The 24,148-nt window shown below is 33.0% G+C and overlaps 1 protein-coding gene across 3 annotated transcripts in view; it reads right to left on the reverse strand.

Moving 5' to 3' along the window:
- LOC127788368 (leucine-rich repeat receptor protein kinase HPCA1) overlaps positions 1-24,148 on the reverse strand; it is a 54,830-nt gene that overhangs the window by 2,127 nt on the left and 28,555 nt on the right. Inside the window, exons 2-19 of one of the 3 annotated variants that reach the window (XM_052316555.1) lie at positions 6,187-6,389; positions 5,178-5,301; positions 4,966-5,037; positions 4,726-4,800; positions 4,514-4,585; positions 4,263-4,424; positions 4,098-4,172; positions 3,952-4,023; positions 3,768-3,839; positions 3,599-3,667; positions 3,428-3,502; positions 3,274-3,345; positions 3,038-3,172; positions 2,467-2,939; positions 2,230-2,379; positions 1,981-2,120; positions 1,681-1,900; positions 274-509 (exon numbers count right to left, since the gene is read on the reverse strand). In XM_052316555.1, the coding sequence (XP_052172515.1) occupies positions 274-509; positions 1,681-1,900; positions 1,981-2,120; positions 2,230-2,379; positions 2,467-2,939; positions 3,038-3,172; positions 3,274-3,345; positions 3,428-3,502; positions 3,599-3,667; positions 3,768-3,839; positions 3,952-4,023; positions 4,098-4,172; positions 4,263-4,424; positions 4,514-4,585; positions 4,726-4,800; positions 4,966-5,037; positions 5,178-5,301; positions 6,187-6,277 (2,385 nt within the window). In that variant the 5' untranslated portion in view covers positions 6,278-6,389. Of the gene's footprint in view, positions 1-273; positions 510-1,680; positions 1,901-1,980; positions 2,121-2,229; positions 2,380-2,466; positions 2,940-3,037; positions 3,173-3,273; positions 3,346-3,427; positions 3,503-3,598; positions 3,668-3,767; positions 3,840-3,951; positions 4,024-4,097; positions 4,173-4,262; positions 4,425-4,513; positions 4,586-4,725; positions 4,801-4,965; positions 5,038-5,177; positions 5,302-6,186; positions 6,768-24,148 lie in introns of those variants that run through there. The other 2 variants (XM_052316554.1, XM_052316553.1) reach the window with 2 other exon arrangements.

Here is a 24,148-nt window from a genome sequence, read left to right on the forward strand (position 1 = left end):
AAGCTAAGCCTTAAGCAGCTCACCCATTGTAAATTTCCAAAAAAACAATTTTTTGATCCTTCCTATTCAAAGCATGATAGTGTAAAAGGAATCCAAGATATTTCTCATTGTAATTTTGTTAACTAGGTCATGGTTTTGCTTGTTCATTTTGACCGGTTTTGCAAGAAAAGATAACAAAGGTAAGAAAGCTGTAAAATATGTGAGTATAGTTAGTTAGGCATCGTAAAATAGACCACCTAAAATTGAGAAATTTTTTATGGTTGTCATTCTTACCAGTGTGCCTTTAACTTGAGTTGAAACATGCCCTTTTCCACTGTCTGAAACTAGCTTGGATAATCCAAAATCCGCAACTTTTGCTGTTAGATTTTCATCCAACAGAATATTGGAGGACTTGACATCTCTATGAATGATTGGGGGATCTGCAAGCTCATGAAGATAAGCTAATCCTCTCGCTGAACCAAGAGCAATACGAAGTCTCCTTTTCCAATCTAGATAAATGCCTGATCTCCCTGGAAAACATAACAAGCAGAGTAAAGTCCTTTCGCTGTAGGAAAACTACCATTGGGGATTTTTCAATGTGAGAAGAGAAGATGATGACGATGATGGGACCCTTGGCCTGTGAAAAATATGGCTTGGGACTCCAATTAATGAACTAATTCATTTTTTTTTTGTCGGCACACCCAGTTAAAGAGTAGTTCAGTTTTTGTTCTCTATGGTGATATAGTATGGAACATGTAGTGTGAGTCTAAGAGAATTCATACTCTTGCAATTCCACTAAATTATGGAGGTTGTCAATCATCTTTCTCGGTCGAAAAAAGCTTATCATGAGAGAAACCAACAAACAATTGCATTTATGTTACATCCTTCTCTGTTGCCTTTCATCTTTTTGAATGTTTATCAACTAAATTCCACCCTTTTCTGGAGCCAAGTGGTACCAAAGATGAGCATTTAAGTCTTCCCTATGCTATGAAAGTTTTATATGCTTGAAACTTGAAAGCATAATTAAACAAATATTTACTGGAATAATAGTATTCCTAGTGTATGTCATGTAGGCAATTACAAAAGATTGACGGTATACTTAGAGCTTAATTTTTTATAAATGTTACTGTTAGGGGGGTTTTTCAAGTGGGAAAACATAAAAGAATTGGTTTCACCATGTCATTCTAATCAGCTTATTGATCAAAATGTCTCTGAAGCATAAGGAAAAGGCAAAAAAGTTTGTCAATGCACAGAAAGAATTTGGAAAAATGACCTATAACCTTGGGTACATACCTAACCCCGATGACCGACTGATAGAACCGTAGAGGGGATATCTTTTCACATAGAAGGCAATGGTGTAGAAATGGGGAAGAAAATTCAATGTATTTCCATCGCCCTTTGAGCAATGAAATTCATTTGATTCTTAAATGGAAATTAGTGTTATTATTGCTCCTTATTTTTATTAGTGGTTAAAGAAGGAGATGTTATTTTTTTTTTCTTTCTAGGTAAAATTTAGAAGAATATGATGTTATCTCATGGAGGTTGCCTGTCATTTTTCCTCTTCATCAATCAGTTATTATAAACTTACCACAAAAATCATAGATTTCATGTCCCCAACACTTTCCATCAATTATACTTGTTTCTCATGAACCAATTCAGTTTCAACAAGATTATAAAATTTTGACCTGGCAATTAGCTTACCAGATAAGCTCTCTCTGAGTGTTCCATTGGGCATATACTCGTAAACCAACATCTGTTCCCCTTGTTCAAAGCAAAATCCAACAAGGCCAACGAGATTCTTGTGATGAACTCGTGACAGCAACTCAATTTCAGTCTTGAACTCAAGCCCACCTTGCATGGAACCTTGCTGTGCCCTTTTGATTGCAACTATCTGTCCTCCAGAGATCATGCCTCTGTATACCTAAAGAATGTATGAAATAAATAAGTGGTAACTTTAGAAAGATTATTAGGATGCATCAGCCGTGAAATTTGATCACTTACCTTGCCGTAGCCACCGGATCCAACCTCATTGCTTTCAGAGAAATGACTGGTGCACTTCTTGAGTTCATCATAGGAGAACCATCTAGCTCCCTTTAACTGTGGTGCACCACCACTATCTTTTCCACTTGGAGCCCATGATGCTGGAAGACAGAAGGAAGAAATGAGCCAAGAAATTTTTAACAGCTGCATTGCTTAAAAATATATACTCAAGGCAGGCATTTGCTCATTTCAGTTAAATGTAAGAATTACCAAATGGTTTGCTCATTTCTATTGCTTTTTCAGCACGTTTCTTTTGCCGAATAGCATATGCTCCTAGCCCAACAAGCGCCAGGACCAAAAGGGTACATCCAATTGCTATCCCAACAATTGTGCTTGAGCTGATGGGACTTCCCTTATGATCTGTTGAGGATAGAATGTGTACATTAATTAGAAACCAACCTGATCTTTCCTTAATGATCAGTTAAGAAAAAGGGCAACTTTTGCTACCTGGAAAAATGTAAGGAGAGGCTATGAAAAAATAAGGTCCAAACTCATGAGGAGGCTTATAAGTTTGATTACTGAAAGCAAAGCCCAGCCTCAGAATCTCTGACCTATTGAAATATTGTCCTGGGGATGGAAAGAGCTGCAGGCTCAGCTGAAGATAGTCATCAGTATCAAAGAAGGGGTTCTGCAAAGAAACTGAACCCGGAGTAAGGCCCAATTTCACCCACAGGTTCATTTCGAAAGAATGAAAGAGAGTAGCATTCGACAACTCCCTGAAGGAGGGTCCTCTAAAATACATTGTCCCTTCATATGGAAAAGCACAGTCACAGCTCTGAGGGTTGAGTGACTGGCCAGGCGAACATGATTTGCCACCGCAGTTGGCCCTGGTAGAATAAGGTCTGGGTTGCTGTTGAAGCTGACAGTAATTTGTATTTGCCAGAGCAATGTTGCTGCTGCACACTGGGTTTCCAATAAGTCTGGAATGCATATTATCAGGTATAATAGTTATTTTTGGGGGTTAGACAAAAATTCTCATTGCATAGACTGTTTGAAATTAGGATCCATGAACTCTCACATTAATGTCTTTGTATAACTAGAACCCAGCATCACAGATGATATCTGGTTGTTCTGCATATCTACAAGCTGCAATTGTGGGCCAATGATATTGCCCATATTCAGTGTGTCATTAAATTGATTGTTCTTCAATTTCCTGTAGGAGTTCAAAAGAATTAAATGGCACTTCTATCTTGCTTCTTTGTTGCAGACTATCTTAATAACATTTCGTTATCTTTTAAGATAAGAAACACTCACACTTGCTGTATCTGTGGCAAGCTGAAGAGTCTTTGTGGCACAGACCCTTGAAGTGAACCATTTTCTATGACCCTGACATCAAGACAGAACTTCTATATCAGAACTCACTAGTTCAAGGAAGTTCCGATTTTTTTTTAACTTGCTAAGAACTCACAAAGTGGTGAGCAATTGTAAAGTATAGAACCAAGTTGGAGCTCCTGAGCTTAGAAAGGGATTGTTGCTCAAGTCCCTACGAGAACAAGAAATAGCAATGTTATCATTTAAAGTACACAGCTTGTAGGTCAGGAAAAATTGTATTGCATTGACTCTGTTGCTCTTTTCTTACACATAATTGAGTAAGGTCATTCCGGACAGGTTTGGTAATGGGCCTGACAGGTTATTGTATGCCAGGTGCCTACAATAAAACATTCAATCATTAGGGAGTAGATTGTAGACAATCAGTCTTAACTTTACAAACGAGCTCTAATTGCACTCAATTTAAAAATAATACCCACAATTCAACAACTTTTGTCAGGTTGTTCAGGTTCCTCGGTACAGCACCAGTCAGGATGTTTCTGTCTAGACGACTGCCGGAAGTTGGATTGACATGCAACCAAAATCAGGAAAAGATGGTCATTGTAAAGAAAAGGCAGAACAATATTAAACGACGGGCCGTCATAGATTTCAGATTCCACTTACAGAACCTCGAGCGTCTGTACAAGTCCTAATGTGTCTGGAATTTCCCCTCTTAGTCTATTTCCATCAAAGAGTCTATCATTGCCATAAAACAGCCGTGAGTAGGAGGATGATGAGGGCAACACACCGGTAGGGATGTAGTAACTTACATGTGTATCAGTACCATATCAGAACTAAAAAGTTGGCGAGGGATTGTTCCAGAGAGCTGGTTTTTATTGAAATGGCTGCGAATACATAAAAATCAGGACATTCCAAGTGCAATAGAAAGTTGTGCAATGAATATGGGCCAGGCCTAAGCTATATTTTGAACTCACAAGTGCTTTGCCTTCTTTAGGAGATCTAAGCCTGGGCTGTTGGGTGTTGAAACAGGAATGGGTCCTGTCAACTTATTCTCTGCAATGTCCAGCCAGTAGAGCTTGGCGAGATTACCCAAGGAAGCAGGTATTTTACCAGTGAAGTTGTTTGAATTTAAAGCCCTGGAGAGGCAAGAAGTAGTTGATTAAGTATAGGAGATTAACTTAGTAGTATCCAGTTAAAAAGCTGTTTAGTGATTGGCAGTTCTTACAGAAACGATAGCTCCACAAGATTGCCCAATTCATTTGGGATATTGCCACTGAACCCACATCCTGCCAGGATTCTGGATGACATAAATAAATACAGAACAACTTCCATAAATATGAGGTATACAGGCCAAAGAAAGCATATAGCAATGAAACATAGTATGAATTCAAACAAGATGAAAGGTAAGCATTAATACAGCAGGTGATTGAATCTTACAATATGTTCAGCTTTCGCAGATCACCTAACCGAGAAGAGATGGAGCCTGTGAGCTTCGGGTTGAAGGAAAGATCCCTGTAGCAAAACGGTGGTTAAATTCAGCGGTTCCAAGTTTTAATACTGATCTTTATGAACAATGCTACTTTCACCTATTGAAGGGGTTCCATGCATTACTTTAATAATCTGGTGCAAACTAACGGACTAGCCTTTCATTTACTTTAAGAAAGAAAGAATACCCACAAGGATGTCAGCTCGGTGAGGCCCCCAATATCACCATTAAGTCCACCTACGAGTCCCATACTTGTTAATCCCCTGCAAACATTGACAAAATGATAAGATGCTCATAAAAGTGGCTGTGCATATTACCTGTAGACAAAGAAACTAATAAATCATTATGAGCTCAACTAAAAGATATATCTCTTCAATTAGGTGAAATTACAGGCAAAACTCACAATGCCGTCACCCTTGAATTGTTGCAGGTGACCCCATCCCAGGATCCTCCACAAGGATCAGCAGAATGTGACCAGCTTGGTGGAACATTCCCCCACTGGTCCTTTAACGACCTGAGTACCGCAGCTGCACCACCACCATTTTAGGCTTTGCATTGAACCAAGAATTAAAAGTTGCAGTTGCTAACTTAAGTTAAGTGAAACAAAATTTAAATAAATAAAGTTAGAGCCCTCTTTTGCTGCAGAAATCCATTCAAGAATGCACCTTAGAAAAATCTTATTACATAAATCACAAATAGGAAAGAATTGGTTGACTCCCTTGGATGGGTGTCAGACAGGGTAAAAGCAGAAGTTACTAAAAGATCCAAGTGAAATATGTCTACAACTATTTCTAATTCTTCTTGTAGGAAAAGGAATAAACAATTTTAAAAGGAGTCCTGAGTGCAGTAGGCTCCGTTGTGCAGGGTTGAGGGAGGGCCGTTTTTTCTACATAACCTTATCCTTGCTTTGCAAAGAAGCCGTTAGTCTCTACAAGTGAAGCCCCTGACCTTTCTATCAAAAATTTCTATCAACATGATCATGCATTTAGCAGCCTTGTTCAAGTTCTTGGCAGCTAAGATCCAATTAAATTATGCGAAAAACAATTAAAAGAGGATTTTTGGCTAAAACAACTACCAGAATGAGCATCTAATGACATGATCGCTAGTCATAGAACAATCCTACCGCTACCCCATTGGCCCAACTTTTGATCTGGTAAAGTTTCCTGAAAAACAGTTCTGAAATCTGAAAGTTTTATAACACATTTGGATTATAGTTGAAGGGCCTGAGAGAGAGAGAGAGAGAGAGAGAGATGAATTTGGCATTAAACCCGAAAACTTCCTTCCATCTACCGGAACCGGATGTAGTTTTTGTGAGAATTAATAAATTCCAACTAGAATTTCAATGACGCTCTCAAAAAGAAGTTGCTCTTGGAAGCAATAACAACAAACATATCTGATGCACATTCAATTACCATCGTTAGAGTCGGTGGAAGAGGAGATAACATGAATCCCGGCAGCACAGCACACCAGAAAGAAGAGCAGCTTGCCGGCCGCCATGGCCATGCCCAAATCAACAACTCAACGGAGACGAACGAGAACCCACTCTGTCGCTTGCTCCGAGAATTCAGCGTTGAAGTTTCCGGCAGCTTGCTTATAATTAATTATGACAGGGAACGAACCAACCAACCAACCACTTTGTGCCTCAAGTGGTTGCGGATGAAGAAGAAGAACATGGCATTATTACCGGCCCTGAAAAATATCAACCGAGAGAGAGAGAGACAGAGAGAGAGAGAGAGAGAGAGAAGAAAGAGAGACAGGGGGTGTAGGAGTGGCTTGGATTTGTTTCTTTTGCACTGATTTTCCCTTGTCTTTGAAGCGAATCAATCCTCAATGGTAATCATCGCCATCATCATCATCATCATCCTCTCTCAGTTGCCATCATTATCATCATCAAGAACTAATCTTGCTAGCTCGGGCCAGGCAAATAGTGCCCGTGAATTTATAAATTACAGTCATTTTTTTTTTCCTTACTAAATTTCAAAACCATACATAATCTTATTACTTGTAAAAAGGAAGAAGAGATGCAGCCCGGCGCCCTATTCGACGTTGACGTACGTCATGTTGATTAGTATAATAACTTCCTGAAGCATATATAGTTTAAATCATCGTTGCGTTGGGACGGTTTACCATTTCCTCCGCCCAGCCATGATCCCCCGACAAGACAAGACGAGACAAGACAAACCGGCATCAGACGACGTCGTATTGCTGTTTTCTTCTTTACTTACTCCTCCCGCGTGGGCTTGAATGAGCTTCATTTCGCCGTCCTCCATTATGCCCAAAATACTTTATTTTTATCTATTAAATTAGTATTTATTAATTAATATATAAATAAAAAAATAAAATATAAAAGATATTCTAAATTTTTATCATTTTTAATATAATTGTTAAATTTATCTAACGATATTTAAAAAAAATTATATAATTTTTTATCTAATATTTTCTAAATATGCTTATCTTTCTTTTTTTTGAATAAACATATTTTGAATTTTATAAATAAAAAATAATACACACATCCTAGTATATTTTAAAAAATTTAACAAAAAATTTAATAAATTTTTTAAAATATTTTCTAATCTTATTTCATCATTTTATATTTTAATTTAAAAAATATCTTAATTTTATCTTAATATAACTTTATTTTACTTATTTTAATAAACGTTACCTAAACAGAGTCGCGTGTCCTCAATATTTTAGTGTGTAAAACTTATTTTTTATTTATTTAAAATTTGTAATGTTTGATTCAATAAATTTTGGATAAGTTGATGACACATTTGTCATGTATTTTAGATAAAATAAAATTATTGTTATTAAATTATTTTGATAATTTTAGACTATTATGATAATAATTTTCGAACGTAATCATGAGAACTCTATCTACTATTATATTTGATTTAAATCATAATTATGTCAACAAAATGTTATCAAATATTAATCAGTGTTTACTTAGCAAATTGGGTTTTTATTTAAGTGATATTTCGGTAACACTTTTTATTTTAAAAAAATATAAAAAAAAAATAAAACATAAGCTTTACAAGTCGCTTTTAATACCGGTAGGTGGAGGCCAGACTCTCAGTTATTAGGCCAATAAATTAGGATTGAGCCACTGTGCCCCTTGTTCTCATCTCCTCCTCTCAATGTATTATATTCTAGATAATGTCATAAAAATTATAATTTTTAATTTAATAATAATAATAATAATAATATTAAGAATCATCACTAATAACGATATCATCAGTTATGCGACACGTGATTGATTATATTGTTATTAGTTATAACGTTTAACATAACTCTAATAATAATTCCCTCTCCTAATATATATAATTCCCTCTCCAAAATATATATATATATATATATATATATTTGGTAACATTGAATCAACATTTTAGGTATCAATGGTGAAGTTATGGGTTGCACCCGACCCGACCCAGCTTTATCTTTCATTGATTGGCATTGCCCCACTCCTACAGAAATGGATTATGATCCCTTGCCAGTCTGATAGCTCTCCTTCGCTACTCGCTTAGCCTCCTTCCCTGACCTCTTCTTCCACCCTTCAAATCTTGAGGACATCCATTTAATGTTATCGTCGCCTTTTGAGATTCCACGCGTTACACCCTTTTCAGGGACCAATTTGAATTAGCTGTTTTCGCTCCTTATTTTTATTCTTATTTTTTGAAAATACATAAAAAAATACCTATAGTGCATTGTTTTTGATTAAAAAATGATTTTTTTATTTTTTATTTAAAAAAAAAAACAGCGACACGACTTTGAGTTTATGCATGTACTTTCATTCAATCAATTAATTAACCACCATTTTCATCAATTAAGCATTTCAAAATTGACGCATCACATCCTTTTCAATGACCAATTTGTCACATTAAAGACAAACTACATCGTCTATTGGTGTATTTATTAACAAATACAAATAAAATACATAAAAACTAATTAGTCACACAAATAAAATGTTTTTAATTTTTAAACAATGATATTTAATCTTTTTTTAATTATGAGCCTAAGTGATGGTTGACTGGACGGAAAACACAATATATATATATATATATTTTATATTAATTTTAATAACTGTAATAATTAATCTAACAATATATATTAATTATTTTGTAAGTCCAGCTATCAATTTTAAGTCCAAACTAGAGCGAAAGGTGAAGAAAAGTCCATGGGTGGGAAAAGGTGGAAGAATGGAGTTTGGTATTGTCATTAACTAGTGGGGGCCCACCCTATCCTTCCCACTCAATCAACATAATCAACTCAACCCATAAAAATAAAAATAAAAATTTGAATTATTATTAGTTGAGCTAACATTTCTTAAAATAACTAAAATATTATTGTATTAATATACGATTAAAATATTTTCCAGATTAAAATATAAAATTATTAAAATAAGATTGAAAAGTATTATAAGATTTTCATCAAACTATTTTTAATTTTTTTTTTAGAATTCATTGGAGGTCATATGCATTATTTTTTTTTATTTATAAGGTTTAAAATATGCTTATTTATAAAAAAAAAAAGATAAGTATATATGAAAAATGACAGATAAAAAGTCACGTGACTTCTTTTTTAAGGGTTGTTAAATAAATTTAACAAATACATTAAAAATGACAAAAGTTTAAAATATTTTATATATCTTATCTTTTTCAGCCTATAACTCCGCTTGGGGATGTTATCTACTGCCGGTCCCAAGCCTGGATAAAGGAGGAGGGTTGTGTTAGGTAGCCGACAGCCAACGTAAAACTTAGTTAGATCCAAAACATGAACTCTAAACAAATTATGAAAAATCGTTTGGGCGTGGGCGTAACCCTTTATAGCAACGCGCTACACTGCCCCCGTGTAGTGACAAGTGAGATAGGGCCGCTGCATCGACGCCCGGATGTAGTGATAAATGAGCAAGGGTTCCCGTATTTGCTTGGACTTATGTGGGTAAAGAAGTTAGTCCAAAATCAAAATCAAAACCAAAATCAAAATCAAAAACAAAATCAAATCCAAAGTCAAGGCCAAAAACAAAATCATAGATTAAGGATTGGGTCATGGAATATAGGAACATTAACAGGCAAAGCTATGGAAGTGGTGGATGTGATGATTAGGAGAAAAATTAATATTATGTGCCTTCAAGAGACGAGATGGGTAGGGAAAAAAGTAAAAAACTTTATCAGAAACTGGATATAAAATATGGTACACAGGAATTGATCAAGCGAAAAATGGAGTGGAGATTATTATGGATAAAAGCTTAATAGATGAGGTAGTGGATGTAAAGAGAATAGGGGATAAGATTATTATGGTGAAGATTAGTCTAGAAAGAATGACTATGAATATCTTTAGTACATATGCATCACAAGCGGGGTTAGGTGATGAGATAAAAGCAAAATTCTGGGAGGACCTAGAGGGACTCATACAAATGATACCAAGAGGAGAGAAAATGATTATAGGATGTGACTTAAATGGGCACGTGGGTAGAGACGAAAGCGGATATAGAGAGGTACATGGAGGGTATGGATTCGGGGAAATTAATAATGAGGGTAAATCTATACTAGATTTTGCTATGACATATGGGCTCATTATAACCAATACTAGGTTCAAAAAACGGGATGAACACTTAATCACATATGAAAATATCATCTCAAGCACCCAAATAGATTACTTCCTCATGAGACAAGAGGATCGGTTATGTTGTAGGGATTGTAAGGTGATACCGGGAGAGTGTTTGACTACTCAACATAGACTTCTAATACTTGACGTCCAAGTAAGAAATTGGAAGAGAAAAAATCACATAAAACAAAATCCAAGAATCAGATGGTGGAATTTAAAAGAGGAGAAACAACTAATTTTCAAAGAAAAATTAAGGGGTAGAAGGGAATGGAATGGAGAAAGACAGACAAACCAAATGTGGAAAGAAATGGCTAATGCTCTGAGAAGCACGGCAAAGGTAGTTCTTGGAGAGACAAATAGTAGAGCCCCTAACCTTAAGGAGTCTTGGTGGTGGAATGAAGAGGTACAATTGAAAATTAAAAATAAGAAAACTTGCTATAAGGCGGTATATCAATGCAACAATGAAGAAAATAAAAAAAAATTATAAAGAAGCAAAAAAGGCAGCAAAAAGAGCTGTTAGTGAAGCAAGGTTAAAAGCATATGAGAATCTATATAAACGACTTGATACAAAAGATGGAGAAAGGGATATATATAAATTAGCTAAAGCAAGAGAAAGAAAAACACGAGATTTAAATCAAGTGAAATGCATAAAAGATAACAATCAAAATGTTTTAGTAAATGAGGGAGCGATTAAGGAGAGATAGAAGGAGTATTTCACAAAATTATTCAATGATGGTGGTGACACAAGAGTTAGGTTGGGACATCTTAGTAACTCCGAAGGGAATGTGAGCTACACATTATATCGACACATAAGTTCAAATGAAATAAGGCAAACATTAAAAAAGACGAAAAATCATAAGGCAGTGAGACTAGATAATATACCAATAGAAACATGAAAATGCATGGGAGAAGAGGGCATCTCCTGGATAACGCAACTATTTAATGCCATCCTTAAATCAAAAAAGATGCCAGATGAGTGGAGGAAGAGTACTTTGGTTCCTATATATAAGAACAAAGGAAATGTTCAAAACTGTGAAAATTATAGCGGAATTAAGTTAATGAGTCATACCATGAAACTCTGGGAAAGAGTAATAGAGTAGAGGCTCAGAAAGGAAACAAATGTGTCAGAAAATCAGTTTGGTTTCATGCCTGGTAGGTCAACAATAGAAGCTATATATTTACTGAGGTGTCTAATGGAAAGGTACCGAGATCATCAGAAGGACTTACATATGGTGTTTATAGATCTAGAAAAGGCCTATGATAGGGTCCCTAAAGAAGTATTATGGAGGGTTTTAGAGAAGAAAGGAGTCAAAATAGCTTATATACAAGCCCTTAAGGACATTATCATGGTGTAGAGACAAGAGTCAGAACATGCGGAGGGGATACTGAACCATTTACAACTACAATAGGACTGCATCAATGTTCTGCACTAAGTCCATACTTATTTGCCCTAGTAATGGATGAACTCACTAAAGATATTCAGACAGATGTGCCATGGTGTATGCTATTTGTAGACGACATAGTGTTGGTGGATGAAACAAAAGAAGGAGTGAACACTAAGCTTGAGTTGTGGAGAAACAATTTAGAATCTAAGGGATTTAAATTAAGTAGAAAGAAAACAGAATATATGGAATGCAAATTTAGTAAAAATGCAAGAGTGGATGATGTTATAATAAAATTAGAAGACCAAATCTTATAAAGAAAGACCATTTTCAATATTTGGGATCAGTGATTCAAAAAGATGGAGAAATCCACGAGGATGTCGCACATAGAATTAAGGCAGGTTGGCTAAAATGGAGAAATGCATCGGGGTGTTATGTGATGGTAAAATCCCATTAAAATTGAAAGGAAAATTTTATAGGACAGCTATAAGACCAGTCTTGCTGTATGGCTCAGAATGTTGGGCAGTCAAATATCAGCATGAACAAAAGATAAGTGTAGTGGAGATGAGGATGTTAAGATGGATGTGCGGACATACAAGAAAGGATAAAATTAGAAATGAAGTTATTTGTAATAAGGTAGGAGTAGTGCCAATCGAGGAGAAGATGAGAGAGACTAGACTAAGATGGTTTGGTCATGTGAGAAGAAGACTAAGAGACTCTCCTGTGAGGAGAGTTGATGAAATGAAATAATTAGTCACAAAAAGAGGTAGAGGTAGACCCAAAAAAACTTTGAGAGAGACATTAAAATTTGATATGAAATATATGGATCTAAATGAGGATATGACAAAAAACAGAAATACATGAAAGTTTAGAATTCATGTAACCGACCCCACATAGTGGGATAAATACTGGATATGTTGTTGTTATTTATCTTTTTTTCAGCCTATACCTTTGATTAAGAAATATTACTTAAATTTTTTAAAATGCACTCATATTGTATTAAGTGATTCCACAGGCATGTTGGCCAGCTGGCATTTTTTGTTTTTTTATTTTTTAAAACCGGCCAAAACCCCTAACCAAATAAACAATTGAATTAATGATGAAGCTGAACAACGTTTTAGGGGAGAATCATTGCCAATTAACAAACTTGCCTTCTAAAATTGACACAACATAGCCACTACCAACGTCGGCCCTCATGATACGTTGGCTTGACTCAGTTTTCCATTATTTTTTTAATTTTAATAAAGTCAAATATATAGATTTTAATTCATTAATTATTTAGATTCCACATTAAAAAAATTAATAATTTTCTGGAAACAGAAGTTAATACAGGAAGAATTCAAACCATATGATTATTGACAGTTTATCTATTTATTAAATTATAATCAAAAACTAAAAATACTATAATCATAATCAAATTATCATTGATCATTAAAATTATTTTTTTTAATCTCTAGCCAAAACACACGTGATGACATCAAAAATATTTTTAAATAATTTAGTTAAACATTAAACTGATTTTTATAAAAAAAAATTCTTATAAAGATTAAATTTTTTTATTTGTAATCACAATTTTTTGTTCTCCACAATCATAATTATTTAAAAAAAATACCCTTATACAAAACCATTCCACTTATATTGTCCATCGCCGGCCATCATCCCGACCATCATCACTCATCATCGTCGGCGGCCCAAGCTCTTATTGGCGGTTGCCATTAGCTCCCATCATCATTGCACCTACTTTCTCTTCCCTCCCTCTCTCTCTCCCGTCGGCGTCGCTCCCACCAAACCCACTTTCCTCCTCTATCTTTATCTATTTCTCTCTCTCGTCGACATTCTCAGCGGCCGCCATCATCGCACCTAAACCCTCGGGTTCAGGTATGATGATGGCGGCCATAAGAAACGTCGAAGAGAGAAAAGGGGGTGCGATAATATAGTGCATAGTTTTTGATTAAAAAAGGATATATATTTTTAAAATTTTTTACTTAAAAAAAGAAAATGGAAACACTAACACGACTTTGAGTTTATGCGTGTATTTTCGTTCAATCAATTAGCCACCATTTTTGTCAATTAGGCATTCCAAAATTATATCTCTATACACAACCATCCCACTTACATTGGCCATCATCGCCGGCCATCATCCCAACCATCATCACCCATCACCGCTTGTGGCCCAAAGTTATACTGGCAGCTGCCATTAGCTCCCATTCATTACTGCATCCACTTTCTCCCCCTTCTCTCTCTCTCCCACCGACATTGCTCTCAACGAACCCACTTCCTTCATCTATCTTTTTCTCTCTCCCGCCGTTATTCCTTGCAGTCGCCATTATCAGACCCGAACCCCAAGGTTCAGGTACGATGATGGTGGCTACAAGAAACGTTAGAGAGAGATAAAAAGGAAAGTGAGCACGATAATAGGTGAGGAGGTGGGAGTTGATGGCAGTTGAGTTCGTCGCTATAGCTGATGGGAGCTTGGGCCACCAACAATGATGGGCGGTTGTAATCAAGTTGCGGTGATGGATGGCTTAAAAAAGAATAAAAATAATTTTTTCTCAAAATATGAGCGTCAAAAGAAAAAAAAAAAGTGATTGCATATAGAATTTGCCATAAAAATATTAGTTGGTTTCTAGAACTTACGTTATTTATATGCATACATGAATCTCTACTCTTGGCCGTATTAGATGGACTCGTGGGTCTTTCCTTGTCGGGAGAGAAAATTCAAACAATATGTACAAAACTAAATAAAGAATTAGTGAGCATTTAAAATATTATTAAAACTCTAAATACTCGTCCTTGCTGCCTGCCCTTACCAATTCAGGGCATTGTTGTGAAAAGATATTGAGCTGGATGTGGGGTGAGGCCGGCCGAACCCTAGCAGAGCCCTGTAGTCAGTCCTCTTTGGATTGTTCAATTATTGTTTCGTTAGTCACCATTGGTTAAAATAAATAAAATAAAATTATATTAAAATAATGTCATAATATTTTTTAAAATAAAATATAAAATGATCAATATAAATTTAAAAAATATTTTAATATTTCTATTAGACTATTTATTAATTTTTTAAAATCTATTAGAAAAAATATGAGTTATTTTTCTTATCTACAAGATTCTAGATAAAAGATTACGTGACTTCCTTTTAGTGAGTTGATAGATAAAATTAAAAAATATAATTTTATATTTTACTTTTTTAACTCATGTGTTGGTTAATAAATATTATCTTAGTAAAGACTTTTTTTCTGTTGTATAATTGTCACCGAGTTTGCACTAAATATATTCATTGAATACATAAATAAAAATTTATTTACAAATTTACTCTAAAATATAATCATATAATGAATTCTTATATAACTTTCTAACACCAAACCAACGTGGAGGGAGGGCATCCATGTCAATTAACAAGTTTAGTAGCACCACGTGGCCACTTGCCCCCTTGGGTTGGGTCACATTTATTAATAATTAACGTAATAATAACGTGCAACGATTCCAACCTTAGCTGCCTCAAGAGACAAAGTCTTAGTACTTTGACTAATATTAGAAATTATGACGAGGAACAATATCACTTTCTCATTAGAAAAATGTTATGTAAAAGAAATAACGATACATAATTTTCTTAATTTTTTTAGATATTACATGATTGATAAGACCGTCATCAATCATGATTCTTAATATTATTCTATTAGATAATTTTAATCAAGTGCTATTCGTACACGAAAATTATGTTTTGTTACCGAAGAAAGCAGACAATTTATTGAAATTTAATATCAAATAAGGTTGACAATGGGTTTAGGGGGTCTGAGGCTTGTGGATTGATTGGAAAGTGTAGATTCAGTCCTTCATATTTAATCTAAGGGCTGTTTGATAGTATATATTTTTTATAGAAAATATTTAATTATGTGTAATTATTACATATATTTTTTATGAAAATAATCAAATATTCTTAACTTTTCTATAAAAAAGTTGTGTATAGAAAATGCGTGTTTGATAGCATTTAGTTGGAAAGAAAAGTATTTTCTAACTTCCTCCTAGATGGAATTTTTCATGGAAAATAGAAAAAAATATGCTTTGATGATTATACCATGGAATTCAATTTCATGAAAAATATAGTGTATCAAACACCAAAGATGAAATTTAATTCTTGAATGTGACATTTTCTATGCATTTTTCATAATATCAAACATAGCATTTAGGTGGAAAAGAAAGTGTTTTCCAACTTACATGGAAAACAAAAACCATCTCCCCTTAGATGGAATTTTTCATGGAAAAGAGCAAAAAACAAGATTTAATAGTTGTACCATGAAATTCAATTTTATGGAAAATATAGTGTGTTAAACATCCAAGATGAAATTCAATTCCTTAAATAAGACATTTTCATGTATTTTTTATGCTATCAAACACACCCTTATTGTTAATCTTTACGTCCTTTGTGATTAGCTTCGTACTTATGTTAGCTTTGTTGGGAAGATTTTTGACTTGATTTATATAATTACCAAACAAACCTAAAAGATAATATTAACTTGAACGAGTGATAATCTGATATAATATTTATCAATCAAAAGTCAATTGTGCATGTATAAGAGTAGTGTTTATAATTTTGGCAACACTTATCCCTTTTTACCAACAAGCCTATTATCCACCTTTTCTTAATAAAATGATATGACAAGAAGAAAAGAAAAGAAAAGAAAAGATGTTTTTAAGTAGTGTTTGTTAATTAAGATATAAATTAAAAAAAAATGAGATATGAAAAATATTTTAAACAAAAGTGCTTTCTATCGTATTTGTTAAATTTATCTGAAGATCCTTGAAAAAAAAAAGTCACTTTGACTTCTTATTTGATATTTTTCAGATATGCTTTTTTCTTGCTCCTCTAAATAAGTATATCTTAGACCTTACAAATAAGAAAAAATGACGCATATATCCTGTAGTACATTCCAAAAAATTTAATAAACAGTTTGATAAAACTTTTAAAATAGTTTCCAATCTTATTTTGACCATTTCATATCTTGATCCGAAAATCATTATATTCTTATCTTAATACAACATTATCTTATTCATTTTAACAAATGTTATCTTAGAAGACCGAAGTGCTCTTGGCAATTGCATTTGTTGTGTAGGAAACATTTCTACCACCCAAAACCTTGGGTTATTGCACTTTGACCCAATACGTTTATTGTATTTCGCATATGCTTTCTAATTTTGTTCAAATTACATGAACACCCTACAATTTTCATTTCATTATGCATGTGGTTGTTTAATTGGCATAAATTGTATTATAGTCATGAAATTTATGCAAGTATGATGTGGAAATTTATGATTATTGCATTACAATCTATTTTTAATGGCATACGTACATATATGCCATAATATTGTCCTTTATGAGTGATTGAAGGTATGTTATTATCAATGAGTGATTGGGCTTTTACCCTAACCAAATAATGTGGGTTTGATTGATAAATAATAAATAAAAATTACTACCTTGTTTGTTATATAATAGGTGTAAGAAGTCTATGCAAAACATGTAGTTGTGCATATTTGCACAAAAAATTATTTTGAAGATGTTATTAGGTAGCTCATAAGTTAATTTGACATATTCAAATGCGTCAGAGATGACCTGAATACTTTAAGGAGGAAAAAGAAACTGACAAATTATACTTAGAATGTTTTTTTGTTATAATATTTCGTTTTTCTTAAATTGTTCAAACAATGAACATGAGATGTCATGACTTGGCTTATTAATTCAATGTTTATTTTTCCATAATTGCATCTCAATTTAGACTTTATTTTGTGTAGTACTCTAATTAGTAGTCATGATTATTATTAAGGGGATAAGATAGGAATTTGCAAAAATTGATTGGTGTAAAAGTAATTTAAAAATTTTCTAAATTTTTGAGATAATAATGCACAAAAAGAGTGGGGTGTTACACATACACACACAAAGACTTATTGGTGAGAAAAGAATAGCGACGACCGAGAAGACCTCGTGGAGACAAAAGAATAACGTGGTTATAATGGAAGAAGATAAAGGAGGGGAGGAGAAAAAAATTGAGGACATGTATTTAAAAGGGGTAAAATGGTTAATTTATCAATAGTAAGGGAGGTGCATACTATTTTTAAAAATGTATGGGTGGTTGGTACAATTTAGCCAAATCTCAAGGATAGTTTATTTAATTTACCCTTAAATAAAAATAACAAACAAAATACAAGTATTTGTGGCTTCCACGGATATGGTGCAGTAGTAAAGCATTTGGAGTTTCACATGGAATATCGGGGTTCGAATCATTGTGACGACTTGGAAGACAAAATTATTATTGGAAGACAGCATTTAGCTGGAAGACAATAATAAGGTTGAAAGGTAAGTCCCGCATGGACTGCGTTGAATGTCTAGCTCTGAATATGTATAGACTATATCTGTATTTAAATTTATTTGGAGAGTGCATTGGGAGAGAATGCCACCTGTCCTTGAAAATTAGTCGAGCAAAACTCGAACACCCCAAATGAATTTAAAAAAAAAAAAATACAAATATTGGTCAATCGTTGATGATGATAGTCAACCATGACCATTGCCATCACCAGAATGATAAAACCTAGATCTAGATCCCTCTAGATCGAAAGGAACCTAGATTTTGAGGTTTATGCAAAGCTAAAATTGCATAGGGTGATGTATGCAAGGTGGATCGCGGATCAAGCCTTATCCCTTGAAATAAGACTTTTGTTTCTAAGTTTTTTTCATGTATTATTTAAGATGATGATGGTTTAATTTGCTTCAGTGAAACTAGATTTGAGATTAGGAGTGCATTTGATAGGGTAGAAAATTAGGGTGAAATTCGTTTTTCATTTAAATTTTAAAAATTTTTATCAAATAATTTTTTTCTCTATAAAATTTGAATTTCATTTTAGTTTAAAAAGTGAAGATTTTACTTAAAATCAAGAAATTAAAATTCATAAAGGGTGGGGTGAGAATTGGAATTCTATAAAATTGAAATTTCGTCCAATTTTCTATCCTCAATCAAACACACACGCTAGATGTATTTATATAATTAAAATTCCTACCTTATATGCCCATGCTACTGGGGGAAGGTCCTTGTTATTCAGCCTTTTATACATACCTTCATCCTTTGGGGTACTGGTGGTGATGGGCAAGACGCTTTTGTATGGTTGGATCCATCATTGGCACCCATTGGGTACTTTAGGGACATATTGGGGTACTGCTGGTGATGGGCAAGACACTTTTGTATGGTTGGATCCATCATTGGCACCCATTGGGTACTTTAGGGACATATTTCCATCTTCCACTACTTATGTTGCGTAGACAAGTTAGTGGATGGTAATTCATGGTGTCTGTCTTCCTTCAGTTAGATTAGTTGAATTGGAGGCGATGATAACAATTATGATTAAGTATTCCCAAGTTCTTAGTGTTGCAATGGTAAGGCTAAATGGACGCTTTGCGTGTTGAGTACATTTTCTATTGCTTATACTTTCAAAGTCTTTGCTTTCACTTTCAAGTAATTAAGGCTATGATTCATAAATAGTGATTACTTGTAGCGTGTATTATACTATACTAGGATGAGTGCTTTCTTTCTAGTTTGATTGGGTGGTTTGTTCTCTTGGATAGTGTTTGTTAAAATGAACAAAATAAGAGAGTATCAAAATAAAGTCAGAATATTTTTTGAACTAAGATATGGAAGAATTAAAATAAGATTAAAAAATATTTCAAGATTTCTATTAAACTGTGTTAAATTTTTTAAAATTCATTGAAAATTGTACTTTTTTTCCCTTTTCTATATGTTTGTTAAATGTATCGAGATAAGGGTTCTTTTTTCTATCAAAATATTTTTGTTACAAAATTCATTCAAAACTGTATATTAATATCAACAACAAAATTATGATTAAAATAATATTTTATTATTAATATGAATTTTCAAAAAATAAAATAAAATAAAAAATAATATTTTAGTTTCTAAATCGATATTCAAAAATAGATTCTAAAAAGATTTAAAAAATAAAAATAATTATTGGTGTAATTACAATAATTCTACTTAGATAATTAAAAATTATCAAAATATAAAATTAAAAAAAAAACAAACAGAACAGTTGACAAAGGAAGATCGAACAAAAAGAAAAAGAAGAGGAAGAAAAAGATCGCAAGAAAATCTGTAAGGTTGAAGATCGAAGGTTGAACGAAGGGGAAGATTTGAAAATTTCCAATCAACTATAAATTTTAATTTCCACTCATTTTGAACATTGTAAATTTCGAACCTTGAACGAAACCTAGCCCCCAATTTGTTTCAGTGGGACAAAGCAAGAGAGATAACGGGAGGACTGCGCCTAGCCGCCATTCCAGCGCCATTGTTTGTCCATGTTTGCTAGCGACATAGTGCTGTTCCATTGGCCATGTGATCTCGACATCTGGGGATTGACAATGGCAGCAAGTATTGGGACAAGTTCTACAAACGCCAAGATAAATAAGTTAGTGAATAGGGTAAAGTTTTGTGGGCGAGGAAGAAGATGAAGTTGTGAAAGGAAATAGGTGAGGAAGAAGACGAAGTTGTGAAGAGAAATAAGTGAGGGTTTTATATAAGGGCATATGGATAATTTGGGTTATATGTAAAATGTCAGATAAATTTATTTGAGGGGAGATGTCAGATCAATTTATCTGTAAAATGTCAAATAAGAGTCACGTGAGGGTTTTTTTAGATATTGTCAGATAAGTTTAACAAACATGTCAAAAAGTTAAAAAGTCTAGAATGTTTCCCATGTCTTACCTTTTCTATCTCATACAGTGGTTAACAAACACTACATTTGTGGCTAAAGGTATGCTATAATTAGTATTTGACCATTTCTATTTATGTCTTTTATTTTTTTAGGTATTGTTTGTTAAAATTAATAAGAAGAGGGAGTGTCAAGATAAAATTTGAATATTTTTTGGACTAAGATATAGAATAATTAAGATAAAGTTGTGAAATATTTCAAGATTTATATCAGACTATTTATTAAATTTTTTGAAATTCATTAAAAATTATATTTTTTTCTTTTCATATGTTTGTTAAATATATATGAAAAGTATTGAGATAAGGGTTTTTTTTTTTTACGAAAATATTCCTATTATCAAATTCATTCAAAATTGTATATTAATATTAATAACAAATTTATAATTAAAATAGTATTTTATGATTAATGTGAATTGTCAAAAAATAAAAATAAAATATAAAATTAATTTAAAAATTTACCAAATTCATTCTAATTTAAATATGTTTTAAATTTATAATTGTAATTGTTAAAACATATTTTTATATTAGATAATAAAATATAAAATTAAATAAAATAATTTAAAAAATAAGATTGAAGGGGAAAGGGGAATTTTGAAGATGGGAAAGAGAGATTTGGAAGATTCAATCTCCAAACTCAATCAAAAGAGGCTGTTTAATATATGAATATGCATGGGAATGGCAAAATATGGGTGATGATTAAAATATTTTTAAGAAAAAGAAAACCCATTCTATAATATATATATATATATATATATATATATACCATTGATAAAGGGATTGAGAGGCTATCAACATATTTATGCATAAAGCCACACCTATCTCAACCAAGTTACAAGTTAACCTATGGTGGAGACGAAAGAAGATGAAAGGCGAGGAAGATCAATGGTCGCATGGATGATGACAAGCAAGAAGATGAACAATAACCCTGAGGAAGAAGATGAACTTTAAGTAAGTGAGAAAAGAAAATGGGTGAGACTTTTATACAAGGGATATAATAGGTAATTTATGCTTATTTATAAAATATTATATAAATTTATTTGAACGAGGGTTAGATAAATTTATCTGTAAAAAGTTAGATAAGGAGTCACGTGAAGGTTTTTTTTGGGAATAGTCAAATAAGTTTAACAAACACATTAAAAAGAATAAAAGTCTATGATATTTCTCATATCTTAACTTTTTTACTCCATATATTGATTAACAGACACTACTTTAATGCATTATTACTTATCTAAAAAAAAAACTTGGTAAAATTTTCTACAATAAGCTATAGAGTCATATTATAACATTTTATGATAAACATGAGGTTTTGAATTTGAACACTCTTAATGTTGACATTATCTATTTATTTTTAATAAAAATGACAAGAGATAAGGGGTGGCAATCATTGCATGGTTTTATGTATATATTTAGGGGTATTTGTTAATCAAGATAACATGGAGAAAATATTAGATATGAGAAGCATTTTAGATGTTTAGTCTTCCCAACGTGTTTGTTAAACTTATCTGACTATCTCCGAAAAACTCGTCATGTGACCTCTTATTTCCCTCTTTCAAGATAAATTTATTTGAGCTCCTCTATCAGATAAATTTATTTGATATTTTGCAAATAACCCTCAATTACCTATATGCCCCTTGTAAGATAGTTAATGTCATTTAATACATTTTAAAAATTTAAATTTATTAAAAGAACTTATTCATTTAAGTCTTATAATTATTATTATTTAATACATTTTTAACTTATAATATATTTTGACAATTTTTAAAATTTAAATGATATTATTCCTTTCACCAATTTTTAAATTATTTTATTCAATTTTATATTTTATTATCTATTATAAAAATATGTTTTGGCCATTTTTAGTTATTTAGGTAAAATTATTGTAATTCCAACAATAATTATTTCAACTTTTCAACTCTTTTTAATCTATTTCTGAACATGGATTTAGAAAATAAAACATTATTTTTAATTTTAATTTTAACTTTTTTGACAATTTATATTAAGTATAAAATACTATTTTAATCATAAATTTGTTCTTGATGTTAACAAAAAATTTTGAATAAATTTGGTAATAGGGATATTTTAGTAAACAAACTCTTATCTCGGTGCTTATCATATGTATTAATAAACACATAGAACGAAAAAGTATAATTATAAGTGGATTTTAAAAAATTTAACAAACAGTCTGATAGAAATTTTGGAATGCTTTCTAGTCTTATCTTGACCATTCTATATCTTGATTCGGAAAACATTCCAATCTTATATTGCTACCTCTTATCTTGCTTATTTTAATAAACGTCCCCTTAGCTTGGCATTAACTATCTTATAAGAGGGCATATAGGTAATTGAGACTTATCTGCAAAATGTTAGATAAATTTATTTGAGGGGGGCGGTTAGATAAATTTATCTTGAAAAAGGGAGATAAGATGTCATGTGAGGATTTTTTTAAAAATAGTCAGATAAGTTTAATAAATATGTTGGAAATGCCAAATATCCAGAATGTTTTCCATATTTGACATTTTCTCCCTCTTATCTTAGTTCACAAACATCCCCTCAAGGTATAAGGTATAAACATGTCCTCCAATTCTTCTCTTATAGTTATTTGCTCCTCTAACTTGAAAGTAGACCTATTATACCCCTTAACTTTCAATTTTGCTACAATCACACATCTCATCTCTCACAAGATTGTGCATGATATGCACATGCACTGTTAGTGGTCAATAAGGGAGGGGGGGAGGAAATAGAGGTCGTCGATGAGGCAACCTACCCATTGTCGTTTTCACCTGGCTGACCGACTCACCGATCGATCGACCCACCCATTGGCCGATTGACCTACCCATTGGTCACCGCTTCATTTCCTCATTCTTCATTTGCTATAGACCTTTGTTTCATCCCTTCTTTCTTGTTGGTGATTTCTGTTTCCTCCCCCTTCTCTTGTCGACGACTCACTAACAGTGCATGTGTATTTCACGTGCAATCTTGTGAGAGATGAGGTGTGAGATTGTAGCAAAATTAAAAGTTGACGAGTATGATATTTACAAGTTAGAAAGACCAAATGATTATAAGAGAAGAGTTGGAGAGCATATTTATGCCTTATATCTATATTTAATTATACCAAGTATGGAGTTGCGCGTATGTGTGCGTACATGTGGCTATGAATTTGTATATCTACGCGTGACAAGGACCAACCTCTTGAATATTATTACTTACACACATATATAGTGCCGTGAGAATGTCTTCTTGGGAGAAGAGGGAACCTTAATTAATGGTCAAATAGGTTAGCAGCGTGCAACCTATTTGAAGGACTTGGGTTCTCCACAGTACTTTTAACTAGGGGAATCTTTACATTTGGAAGGAGACTTGGTTCCCTTTTATCCAAAATTTGGAGGAGCTGTCGTTGGGTAGATGAAGTCTTCATGGAGGGACCTCTTCAGTTCGTGTTGTATTTTTGTGACTTGGGTCTACACATATTCCCTCACTTGTCATATATGAAAACATTAAGCATGCTTGCTTGTCATTTCTTGAGGTAATGCCATAATGTAAACCAAACTTCAACTTTTTGTGTAATTTCAAAGGCCCCCACATATCTAGGCTTTAGTTTCTTTTTGTTTTTTATTCTATGAATTCCT

This window comes from Diospyros lotus, chromosome 13 (assembly GCF_014633365.1).
Source record: "Diospyros lotus cultivar Yz01 chromosome 13, ASM1463336v1, whole genome shotgun sequence".
NCBI lineage: Eukaryota > Viridiplantae > Streptophyta > Magnoliopsida > Ericales > Ebenaceae > Diospyros > Diospyros lotus.